The 12,710-nt window shown below is 41.6% G+C and overlaps 2 protein-coding genes across 2 annotated transcripts; both read right to left on the bottom strand.

The window, feature by feature from the left end:
• Window positions 1-103: 103 nt before the first annotated feature.
• LOC124059380 (extracellular calcium-sensing receptor-like) lies at window positions 104-5,856 on the bottom strand. The gene is made up of 8 exons (XM_046389324.1): window positions 5,746-5,856; window positions 5,106-5,400; window positions 4,713-5,002; window positions 4,134-4,429; window positions 3,131-3,336; window positions 2,796-3,017; window positions 1,437-1,560; window positions 104-1,356 (listed from the first exon to the last, which is right to left on the bottom strand). Exons 1-8 carry the CDS (start codon window positions 5,850-5,852, stop codon window positions 458-460), a joined length of 2,439 nt encoding a protein of 812 aa, XP_046245280.1. The 5' UTR covers window positions 5,853-5,856; the 3' UTR covers window positions 104-457.
• A 796-nt stretch (window positions 5,857-6,652) lies between these two features.
• Window positions 6,653-12,253, bottom strand: LOC124059382 (extracellular calcium-sensing receptor-like). The gene is made up of 8 exons (XM_046389326.1): window positions 12,132-12,253; window positions 11,526-11,820; window positions 11,137-11,426; window positions 10,566-10,861; window positions 10,011-10,216; window positions 9,649-9,870; window positions 7,632-7,755; window positions 6,653-7,551 (listed from the first exon to the last, which is right to left on the bottom strand). Exons 1-8 carry the CDS (start codon window positions 12,236-12,238, stop codon window positions 6,653-6,655), a joined length of 2,439 nt encoding a protein of 812 aa, XP_046245282.1. The 5' UTR covers window positions 12,239-12,253.
• Window positions 12,254-12,710: the final 457 nt, after the last annotated feature.

Raw genomic sequence — 12,710 nt, 5'->3', positions numbered from 1 at the left:
AGTTCTGATCTGTAATCCAGCCCCTTTCTGTTGGGCTTTAACTCAAATAAATCACAAGATCTATTGTGCTGTTGAAATAATTTATCAAAATGTCACAAAGGAACTCAGTAGAACATTATTTTTTTGTGATTTTAGACTTTATTTTGAGTGGATTCGACTTATTCTGGTGCATCCCTCAGCTTCTTGATCAGATTGGGATATGGGAAATCCTGCTGGGGTCCTTGAAATATCTCTGAGCCAATATTAACATGCCAGGGTACATTGTCCAGCTGGGGGAGCCTTCACGACACGGTCGTCTATTTGGCCTGCAATGTTAGGCGGGTGTTGTGTGTCACAGAATGTGATTAATGGTATCCACTTCACCTGTCAGTGGTTTGAATGTTGTGGCTGATCGACGTATGATGGACAACCATATTTTATGTATGTTAACTGTTTTCAAACCTCATATCTCTTAAGATCAACTTTTGTTCATTAAATGTTTCTTTGTGTTCTTCTCTGGCCTAAACAATATGATGAAACACTTTGGAGCAAATATACACAGAATTAACCCAAAACTGGAGGCCAAAATGGCAAAAATCTCCACAGCCACAGTAAATTTCCCAGGAGAGCTGACATACGCTGGGATAAAGGTGAGCCACACTGCACAGAATATCAACATGCTGAAGGTGATAAGCTTGGCTTCATTAAAATTATCAGGTAGTTTGCGGGCTAAGACAGCTAACACTAAGCAAAAGGCAGCCAGCAGGCCGATGTACCCGAGCACAACCCAGAACCCAATATCTGAGCCCAATGCACACTCCAGGATGATCCTCTCTTTGTATGTGGTCAGGTTTTTCATCGGAAAAGGGGGACTAAGAACCAACCAAATGGTACATATTAAAACTTGAACAAATGTAAAAGACACCACAGTCATTCTTTGCTGTGGAGGACCAAACCATTTCATGACGTTACTACCTGGGAGTGTAGCTTTGAAGGCCATCAACACAACTATTGTTTTCCCAAGAACACAAGAGATGCTGAGGACGAAGGTGATCCCAAATGCTGTGTGGCGCAGCATGCAGGACCACTTAGTGGGTGCTCCAATGAAAGTTAATGAACATAAGAAACAGAGAGTCAGGGAGAAGAGCAGCAGGAAGCTCAGCTCAGAGTTGTTGGCCCTGACAATCGGGGATGTCCTGTGATGAAAGAACACAGCCGCTGTTATAATGGCAAGACAGGCACCAGCAACTGAGAATGCAGCCAGGATGATTCCTAGGACCTCGTCAAAGGACAGAAACTCTACAGGTTTAGGGAGACAAGAGTCTCTTTCTGCGTTAGGCCAGAACTCCATGGGACAAGGGAAACAATCAGGAGAATCTGAAAAAAAAAAAATAACCCCAAAAAACCTTTAGTGGGCGAATATTTGATGTCAACATGCATGAGAAACAAAAAGTTACCTGTAGCATTGCTAATCTCTCCCTCAGGACACAGTATACAATCATAACAGCAGATGGGTTTTCCTTTCTGCAGCACTTTACGAGTTCCTGGAGGACAGCTGTCACTGCACACTGACACAGGGACCTGACATGTAGATACAAACAAATTCAAACTGAAATTAATGGATGAATTTCTTTTTGTCTCTCAAAACTGATAGGCCATGGAAGAAGAACTGATCACCGTAAACTCCAGTTCCCACTGTGGTTACTCAAATGCAATGTATCTTTTTGAGCTGTGCAGTAACGATTGACGGAAGATGAAGATGATGATTGCTCAGTCTTCTGTCATCACAAACACAATTGCACTTGTCAAGTCTCGGCTGGTACACGTCATGTGAAGAATGCCACATCAGAAATTATGATGTAATTAACATGAATCATTCAAGCATCACATATCTCAAGCTGTTTTCATTGTAGGTCATTGGATATTTTTCATGCACATCACTTTTCATGCAGCACTTATGTAAATATGCACAAGGATCCATTTGACATTTGACTGCAATGACAAAGTATCCTCTTCACCGTCTGTGAAGGTTCTAACTTGCAGAAAGATGATCAAGAGATTGATATTTTGTACAGTCCTAACAGACCTCCAGCTCCAAGGCCTGGAGAGCGAGAGTGCTGACTGAGTGAATGATCGATTCCTGCAGCATGTGTTCCACCTTCAACTCAGTTCAGGGGACTGAGTGTGACCTGGGACAGCTCAGACTGAGTAGAAAAAAGTGCCAAAGTTTCTTTTCCTAGCGGGCAGGGTTAACATGGTGATTGGCTTGACAGATTTCTACAAATATAGCTGATGTCAGATTGGCACAGTAGTGTATAACCTGGTTGTCTCAACAGTTTGCACTGTACAGTCAGGAGGGGGTGAGTCAGTGAATGAGTTAGTAGAGTTGGTCCCTCTCATATCAGTGAACACAGTGGTTTGTCTCACATGACTGATTCATGATTTGAACAGCAAAAGTCTGCATGACACTCACTCACATTTCTTCTGATTTGGAGAAATGTTGAATGCCAATATTTTATGATGGTGAATGGGCTCACAAATACATCTCTTAAACAAACAAAAGGATGTCATCACACAGAAAGTAGTATGTTTATCTGTTGTGTCCTCAGCCTTACATCTGTCACTGATTTGTTTTAAACAAGTAAAGATAAAAGCAAATTGTTATAAACAAGTTAAAATGAAAGCTGTCTGTATTGTAACTGTTTAACTTAATTTCTAATGCATCATAACATTTGCTGAATTCGTTTAAAATTAGCTGCTGGTTGAGAAAATTCAGCCCGTCATCAGAGTTGTGAAATTTGTCCACCACTCCTTACTTGTGTTCTACCTTCCATCCAGGTGAGGTTCCTGTTGATACTGAACTCCTGGCCTGCTGGCAGTGATGCATCATAGAAACCTACTGTCACCAACTCAGTGCTGCCACTTTCACTCTTTTGCCAGTTTACCAGCTCATATGTGGCCACAGGATCCCCATTGGCATCAAATGAAACATCATAACCATTTTGGGAAAAATTTACTTTCTTCAGCTGAGTGAGAAGCTGTGAGGGTGAAGTAAAGTAAGACAGTGATGGTATATTAGATAGGTATGTTATATTAAAAGTCTCTCTTGAAAGCAAGAGCACTTGGGTGTTCGTTGTACATTTCGACTAACCTCTCTGGGCTCGATCCTGGTGATTTTGTCACACTGAGTTGTAGAATTTGTTTCCTGACACACTGAATTATGAATGGCATGTGCTATTGCATAAACAGCCTTGTACACCATGTTAGTGATTCGGAGCTGAGATGTGTCAGTGTACTGGCTCTGGAGCGTCTGTATGTCTTCAGATCCATCACACACTCTCTCATCCACGGCTGCAGCTGAAAACACACAGAGACAGAAGGTGACTTTAACTTTGACAAAGATATAACAATAGTATCAATTGCTGTGTTTGTTATTTTCTTGTCCCTCATTTGTAGTTTTATGTTACGTACCTGCAGAAACTCATACATCTATATTGTACAGATCAGTTCATAAACATGCTTATTCCACATGTTACTGCAGTGTTTTACAAACACGTCTTCATCGATTTTTCTTGAAATCTTAAAGCTGTCTTAACTTGTGTCAGGTCTTGTTTTAGTAACTTTTATGGAAACAAACTCATATCAACACAAATCCCTCCTGATATGATGAGAGCATTTATAAAAACAAAAACAGTCCACCATGTTTCCAGTATAATCACAAAGTAACTTGACTTGTTTCTATGTTTGAAAAATATAACAAATATGACCTCATCATATCATAGTCTGAATTATATGGTGAATAGATTATTTTTTTTTTAATATTATCTTTCATTCCCTTTGTGTCTGAAGACTGTCAATTTAATGTGTGCTGGTGTTCATTACTTCAGTTTTAGTATCAACCACTGCAGCCAAGTTAATGCAAAATCTACATAGAATGTAAAATTGAAATGAAGTTATAAGCTAATATTATTCGCAGAGCTGCATCTTCTGTCCACCTCAAGTCTTTGCTCGATATCAATTGATTTTCCACAAATTTGTGCTTCTTAAAGCAGCTGATGACGTTTTAACACAATAAGCTCCACTCAAGCAAACGATCAACACAACAACACAACCATAAGGCCAAATTGTGAATAACATCAGCATAACGGGCTCACGTTTTCCCAGCCTGCAGTTGAATGCCTCCTCCCAGAACTCAGTAAGCAGTGGAGACGCAGCCACTTTGGTGGGAGAGAGATCCAGCAAGAACTCTCTCAGACCTGGAATGACAGATCGCTGAATCCCAAATCCAATGGCTCCAGCAATCGAGCTGAACTTCAGCAAGTCTCTGTTGGTTAGCCAGGCCTCACTGCCGATCCACTGACGAGGAGGAGAGGGCTCGGCTGACAGCTCCTCCATTAGGATCCTCATTTCTGGAGGGGCCAAAAATGCAACAACAACCGTTGCTGTCGACCTGAAGAGATACGATTACATCATATTACACCAAACAAATATCAAGACTGGTGAAAGAAAGAAAAAAGGCCATGAGATACACTTTTTGATGTGGTGGATGAACACTTTGGGTGTCACAGACTCTGTTTCATAACAATATCTGCATCAATTATGAGAATAAGAAACATAATAAAAGAAATAACAACAAAAAATCTTTTGTTGTATGCCTTGCAAGACATTGTTGTTTTGCGTGCAGAAGGTCAGTGTCACACAGGAAACAAAAGCACAATCAGTGATGCAGAAACCTGCGGATAACGTCTGCTACTCTCTGGATCCTGCTGCGTGGGTGGTCACGGTGGAAAGATTCAGAGTATTCCACACAGATCCCCTCCTTCTGGGCTGCTTGCAGGAAAGTCGCCATGCCGTTATTGCCATAGTCCGAATCCGAGCGGACAGCACCTATCCAAGTCCAGCCAAAGTGTTTCACCAGCTTGGCCAGCGCGTCAGCCTGGAACTGATCACTCGGGATTGTTCTGAAGAAAGTCGGGAACTGCAGCTTATCGGACAGACACGCACAAGTGGCAAAGTGGCTCACCTGAAGGAAAACAATACGGTTATTCTTCAAAGTGAAAAACAAAAAATCTACAGTTAGATATATATATCAAAAATATATTTTGACTGAAGTTCAAGATATTTACTTGAGCAACGTTGAAGGCCCCGATGACTCGTGACATGCTGATGGATGGCGTGGAGCTAGACTCACCGACGACAGCTGTTACCATCCCTGATTGTGAGCAATTACCGCCCGTGTAAAACACCGGGTCCAGACCATTTAAAAACTCAAATGCCACTTGCACCGTCACGGGCACTGCTGCGCACGAGTCGTGGATCTGATAACCGAGTTTGATGCCTGGCAGCAGCTCCGAGCTGTTGTTAATCTCCTCGATGGCGAAGATCATTGCGCGTGAGAAGCGCAGTTCACGGGCCTCAATGCTGCACACAGACAATCGTGTCATTATCCAAATGTACATGTAATCAGTACAATTCACAACACGAGAAACGACAAACCATAAAAGATATCCAATCAAAACACCAGCACAATTCTAGACATTTCAAAAAATAATAATAAAAATAAAAACACTTGAAATGACTGAACTCACTTGTAACTGTGCTGATTCCATGATCCAAACAATTATCATTGACCAAACTATAAGAATTTAAAACATTCCGACTGACACAGAAGAGTTTGAAGCATTTAGTTGTAAGTACGTCATATATTGTTAAACATTTCTATCCCCATTTAAAAGTCCTTATTCACCATTTCTCCCTCTTACTGACCTCCCTGTGCACCTCAGTGGCTCAGGCATGGTGGTGTAGTTATGTGTGACTGTGTGCATGCTGGTGTGTATTCCGACAACACCTCCAATAACGTAGTCACCATCCATTGAGAATGCAGGCAGACGACTGGTACCCTGAAGCTTACATTTCACAGATGAGGCCTCAGTGCTGACCCCAGCACCACTCCTATCCTCTGTAAGCCCAGCCCTTTGTTTCACAGCATCCTCAGAACCATTCAAGACAAGAGTTGAGTTCAGTTTACGCAAACCCAGAGACAGAATCAGGCCAATAAAGAGAGCTGAGATCTCCATCACTCATGTGTCTGTATGTGAGCATGTGTCTGTATGTGTTTACTGTTTTATACAGAGCTTCAGAACAAAGTTTCCCTCCCTCCATTGCATGTCAGCTGAATGTACACCACAGAGAGAGAACACCCCTATTCAGTTCTGATCTGTAATCCAGCCCCTTTCTGTTGGGCTTTAACACAAATAAATCACAAGATCTATTGTGCTGTTGAAATAATTGAAATAATTTATCAAAATGTCACAAAGGAACTCAGTAGAACATTTTTTTTTGTGATTTTAGACTTTATTTTGAGTGGATTCGACTTATTCTGGTGCATCCCTCAGCTTCTTGATCAGATTGGGATATGGGAAATCCTGCTGGGGTCCTTGAAATATCTCTGAGCCAATATTAACATGCCAGGGTACATTGTCCAGCTGGGGGAGCCTTCACGACACGGTCGTCTATTTGGCCTGCAATGTTAGGCGGGTGTTGTGTGTCACAGAATGTGATTAATGGTATCCACTTCACCTGTCAGTGGTTTGAATATGGTGGCTGATCGTCGTATGATGGACAACCATATTTTATGTATGTTAACTGTTTTCAAACCTCATATCTCTTAAGATCAACTTTTGTCCATTAAATGTTTCTTTGTGTTTTTCTCTGGTTTAAACAATATGATGAAACACTTTGGAGCAAATATACACAGAATTAATCCAAAACTGGAGGCCAGAATGGCAAATATCTCCACAGCCACAGTAAATTTCCCAGGAGAGCTGACATACGCTGGGATAAAGGTGATCCACACTGCACAGAATATCAACATGCTGAAGGTGATAAGCTTGGCTTCATTAAAATTATCAGGTAGTTTGCGGGCTAAGACAGCTAACACTAAGCAAAAGGCAGCCAGCAGGCCGATGTACCCGAGCACAACCCAGAACCCAATATCTGAGCCCAATGCACACTCCAGGATGATCCTCTCTTTGTATGTGGTCAGGTTTTTCATTGGAAAAGGGGGACTAAGAACCAACCAAATGGTACATATTAAAACTTGAACAAATGTAAAAGACATCACAGTCATTCTTTGCTGTGGAGGACCAAACCATTTCATGACGTTACTACCTGGGAGTGTAGCTTTGAAGGCCATCAACACAACTATTGTTTTCCCAAGAACACAAGAGATGCAGAGGACGAAGGTGATCCCAAATGCTGTGTGGCGCAGCATGCAGGACCACACAGTGGGTGCTCCAATGAAAGTTAATGAACATAAGAAACAGAGAGTCAGGGAGAAGAGCAGCAGGAAGCTCAGCTCAGAGTTGTTGGCCCTGACAATCGGGGATGTCCTGTGACGAAAGAACACAGCCGCTGTTATAATGGCAAGACAGGCACCAGCAACTGAGAATGCAGCCAGGATGATTCCTAGGACCTCGTCAAAGGACAGAAACTCTACAGGTTTAGGGAGACAAGAGTCTCTTTCTGCGTTAGGCCAGAACTCCTTGGGACAAGGGAAACAATCAGGAGAATCTGAAAAGAAAAAATGACCCAAAATGAACTTTTTGCGGGCGAATATTTGATGTTGACATGCATGAGAACCAAAAAGTTACCTGTAGCATTGCTAATCTCTCCCTCAGGACACAGTATACAATCATAACAGCAGATGGGTTTTCCTTTCTGCAGCACTTTACGAGTTCCTGGAGGACAGCTGTCACTGCACACTGACACAGGCACCTGTACATAGATACAAAGAAATTCAGAACCAATTTCTAAAAAGGTTCCTTGTACTCTATAGTCTGAAGCATAGCTGCAAAAAAAGCAGATAGATTTTCTTTTCTTCTTTCAAAAGTAAAAAGCCATATGTTAGGAGCTAAACTAATCACAGTAAACTCCAGCTACCACTTGTCACTCAAGTGCACAGTGCATTTTTGGGTTTTTGTAGTAGAAATGACAGTAATGGCAGGTGAAGAATGATTTCCTATCTCCTCCTGTCCCAACATTGTGTCAAAAAATATCACTTTGTGGGTTGGTGTCAATCATTGGTGTGGTGCTTGGTGTCTTTCTCAACTCAGATGGTATACGTGTCATTTCAATATCAAGGAATCCAAACAGGCTTCCAGCTGCAGATTGGGCTAGCAACTGTAGCGTTAAAACAAGTATCAAAGCAGCTCAGGGAAAGGAGGAGACTTGCTTGAATACAGTAATTAACTTGATACTTTTCGACAAATTCATCTGATGTCAGAGTGGCACAGTAGTGGATAACCTGTTCTTGTGCTGATTAAACAGTTTACGCTACACAGACAGGAAGGGGCGACTCAGTCAATGAGTTAGTAGAGTTGAGGACTGATTCCTCTCAAGTCATTGAACAGAGTGGTTTGTTTTGAATTACTGATTCATGACTTTCACACCAGTAGTCTGGATGACACACCGAAAGATGTGATTTGCAGAAACACAAAATGCCAACATCTTATTCTGGTGATTGGACTGAACAATACGTCTTGTCAACAAACATAAACAATTCAGCACGTAGAAAGCAGTATGTTTATCTGTTATCTCTTCAGCCGCTCATCTGTCACCGTTTTTGTCATGCCTGGTGTTTTTTGTTATGCTTTGTCTTTTGATTTCAATCCACATGTCATGTTTCATGTTTGTCTTGTCATGTCGTTTCCATGTATTATGTTCAAGGTTTTTGTCATGTCCTGTTTTATTTTGAAAGCGTCTCTTCCCCTGTGTGCCCTGTTTTCATGTAGCTTTGCTTTTGGTTTTCTTGATTGCTTTCTCCCTCCTAATGTGTGTCACCTGTGTCTCGTTGTCATGTCTATTTAGTCCTTGTCTTCCCAGCCACCTTTGTCAGAGTGTTACTTTTGTGTGCCTGTGAGTTTATGTCAGGAAACCTTTTTTGCCTTGTCTTACTATGCCATGCCGGGAGTTATTTTGCCACAGTTTGCTTATAGATCTCAAGTCACAGTGAGTGCGAGCCTGCTTTTGTTTAGTTTTTTGATTAGAAAAAATAAAGACTTTTGCTCAGACCTCTGCCTCGCCTGCCCGCCTTTTGACTCTACATCGGGGTTCAGCCCCGCTCTGTGTCAGCCAAGACGCCCATTTCTGACAGTTTTGTTTTGAACATGCACATCTCACCAAATGATCTCAAAGCAAATTTATACAAACAAGCTGAATGAAAGCTGTCTGTATGTAATCGAAATATTTAGCTTGGGTCGCAATGTATCAAAAAACTTGCTAAATTCATTTTGAAATTAGCTACTCAATGAGACAACTCAGCCCTTCATCCCTGAGTGATAACTACTCATGTTCCTTGTTCCAGTTGCATTTCTACTGGCATTTCAATAAACGTTGTAGCTTATTATACAAACTAATTATTCCACAGTTTGGGCAAGCATAAAATTGCATTCAGTAGTTTGTTTGCTTGTTTTCCTAAATTGTTAGGATCGATTAATACATTAGAGCCAAAATATTATAATGAATGGACATCAAAAAGAAAATGTAAAAATTTAAAAAACAAGCAGACCAGTAACCCAAGAAAGAATTTTTCTGCATAACTTTAACTTGGATTTGAATAATATTTGACAAGGAGTATAACAGTTGTGTACTTTGCCCATCACTGCTTACTTGTGTTCTACCTTCCATCCAGGTGAGGTTCCTGTTGATACTGAACTCCTGGCCTGCTGGCAGTGATGCATCATAGAAACCTACTGTCACCAACTCAGTGCTGCCACTTTCACTCTTTTGCCAGTTAACCAGCTCATATGTGGCCACAGGATCCCCATTGGCATCAAATGACACATCATAACCATTTTGGGAAAAATTGACTTTCTTCAGCTGAGTGAGAAGCTGTGAGGATGAAGCAAAGTAAGACAGTGATGGAGAGAAAGGACAATGTAAAATAATTTGTATGTGATATCAACAAAAGGTATATTAGAGTGAAAGAGAGAGCCCTGGAGCATTCATTCACTTGACCTGATCTGACTAACCTGTTTGGACTCTATCCTTGTGATTTTATCACACTGAGTTGTAGAATTTGTTTCCTGACACACTGAATTATGAATGGCATGTGCTATTGCATAAACAGCCTTGTACACCATGTTAGTGATTCGGAACTCAGATGTGTCAGTGTATGGACTCTGCAGCGTCTGCATGTCTTCAGATCCATCACACACTCTCTCATCCACGGCTGCAGCTGAAAACAGAAGAGACAGAAGAAGGTGATTTGAGCTTTGACAAAGATATAATAATAGTATCCATTACTGTTTATTATTTTCATGTTACTGTCATTTTGTGTTATGCAACCTGCCTGCAGAAACTCGGATATCTGTATTGTTCAAATTGGGACATAAAACAAGCTTATTTTACATCGCATTTCATTGTAGTATTTTACAGACATGCCTTCATCTGTTTTTTTCTGTATCTTAGCTATTTAGCTTTGTCAGATTTTTTTTTTCAACTTTATGAAAACCAACTCATATTAACAGAGATCATTCATCGATTAGTGGCCTTCATAAAAGACAAAAACAGCATAACTGGCTCACTTTTTCCCAGCCTGCAGTTGAATGCCTCCTCCCAGAACTCAGTAAGCAGTGGAGACGCAGCCACTTTAGTGGGAGAGAGATCCAGCAAGAATTCTCTCAGACCTGGAATGACAGATCGCTGAATCCCAAATCCAACGGCTCCGGCAATAAAGCTGAACTTCAGCATATCTTGGTTGGTTACCCAGGCCTCACTGCCGATCCACTGGCGAGGAGGAAAAGGCTCGACTGACAGCACCTCCATCAGGAATCTCATTTCTGGAGCTGCCAGAAATGCAACAATGACCATCGCTGTTGACCTTGAGAGACATGAGCAGAGACTACAAGTATCACAATTGATAACAGAAAAATAAATAAATAAATAAAAAACATGACAGAGACTTCTGATGAGGTGAATGTACAGGCTGGGTGTCACGGACTATCTCATAACAATTTCTGAATGAAGTATGAGAGATAAAAAAAAAAAACCCCGGAAAATATCCCTTATCTTACTTGGCAAAACATTACTTGTTGTTTTGCGTGCAGAAGGTCAGTGTCACACAGGAAAGAAAAGCACAATCAGTGATGTAGAAACCTGCGGATAACGTCTGCTACTCTCTGGATCCTGCTGCGTGGGTTTGTCCGATAGAAAGATTCAGAGTATTCCACACAGATCCCCTCCTTCTGGGCTGCTTGCAGGAAAGTCGCCATGCCGTTATTGCCATAGTCCGAATCCGAGCGGACAGCACCTATCCAAGTCCAGCCAAAGTGTTTCACCAGCTTGGCCAGCGCGTCAGCCTGGAACTGATCACTCGGGATTGTTCTGAAGAAAGTCGGGAACTGCTGCTTATCGGACAGACATGCACAAGTGGCAAAGTGGCTCACCTGAAGGAAAACAGCGGTGTGATTCTTTAATGTAAAAAACAAAAACTCGCCAGTGATCTATATCAGGATTATATTATCCTAGAAACTCAAAATACCTACGAGAGGGATGTCAAAGGCCCCCATGATGCGCGACATGCTGATGGATGGCGTGGAACTCGACTCACCGACGATGGCCTTCACCGCACCTAACTGTGAACAGGCATCTCCTGTGTAAAACACCGGGTCCAGACCATTTAATAGCTCGAATGCTTCTTGCAATGCCAGCGGCACTGCGTCACACGAGTCATGGATCTGATAACCGAGTTTGATGCCTGGCAGCAACTCCGAGCTGTTGTTAATCTCCTCGATGGCGAAGATCATTGCGCGTGAGAAGCGCAGTTCACGGGCCTCAATGCTGCACACAGACACTCATGTAAATGTCTATATTTACACATAAACAGAACACTTCACGAACTAAAAAGACACAAGGAGAACCGCAAATATTAGTTTTGGATCATTACTGATAACCTCTCAGAGCACCACAATTTTAGACATCATTGTAAAATTCACAGGAATTTCCTATTGATTATTAATCAGCTGAATGACTCAAATTGTTTTTATCAATACTCCGCTCATTGCAGGATAACTTAAAGCACATTATACAATAAGTACAGTTTTAAACATCTGAATTCTCATTCATTCTCCACATTTCTCCCTCTTACTAACCTCCCTGGGCACCTTAGAGGCTCAGGCATGGTGGTGTAGTTATTCTCCGTTGTTTGTTTGTAGCGGTGTATAGAGAAAACTCCCCCAATAACATAGTCTCCATCCATTGAGAATGCAGGCAGACGACTGGTACCCTGAAGCTCACATTTCACAGAAGAGACCTCAGTGCTGACCCCAGCACCACTCCTATCCTCTGTAAGCCCAGCCCTTTGTTTCAAGGTAGCTGAGTTCAGCTCACACAGACCCAGAGACAGAATCAGACCAATAAAAACAGCTGAGATCTCCATCACTCAACTGTCTGTATGTGAGCCTCCTGTATGTGTTTACTGTTTTATGCAGAGTTTCAGAACAAAGTTTCCCTCCCTCTAGTTTGCGTCAGCTGAACATACATCAGAGAAAGAACACCTCTCTTCAGCTCTGATCACTTATCCAGCTTCTTTCTATGGGGTTTGATTTCTCAAATGAATCTCATGATTTATTGGTCCACTGAAATATCATAAATGATTCATTAAAATGTCATAACAGAACTCTGCACCATACAATTTTGTGATGGATTTAGACTTTATTAGTGCATGACTT

Source organism: Scatophagus argus, chromosome 5 (genome assembly GCF_020382885.2).
Source record: "Scatophagus argus isolate fScaArg1 chromosome 5, fScaArg1.pri, whole genome shotgun sequence".
Taxonomy (NCBI): domain Eukaryota; kingdom Metazoa; phylum Chordata; class Actinopteri; family Scatophagidae; genus Scatophagus; species Scatophagus argus.
This window is presented reverse-complemented; position numbering and strand designations above follow the sequence as displayed.

Coding starts and splice junctions, on each gene's coding strand:
- LOC124059382 (XM_046389326.1), bottom strand. CDS start 12,238: ATGGATGGAGACTATGTTATTGGGGGAGTTTTCTCTATACACCGCTAC. Junction 11,821..12,131: donor CCTCTAAGGTGCCCAGGGAG/GTTAGTAAGAGG, acceptor GTCTGTGTGCAG/CATTGAGGCCCGTGAACTGC. Junction 10,862..11,136: donor GTAGCAGACGTTATCCGCAG/GTTTCTACATCA, acceptor ATGTCTCTCAAG/GTCAACAGCGATGGTCATTG.
- LOC124059380 (XM_046389324.1), bottom strand. CDS start 5,852: ATGGATGGTGACTACGTTATTGGAGGTGTTGTCGGAATACACACCAGC. Junction 5,401..5,745: donor CCACTGAGGTGCACAGGGAG/GTCAGTAAGAGG, acceptor GTCTGTGTGCAG/CATTGAGGCCCGTGAACTGC. Junction 5,003..5,105: donor GGGCCTTCAACGTTGCTCAA/GTAAATATCTTG, acceptor GTTTTCCTTCAG/GTGAGCCACTTTGCCACTTG.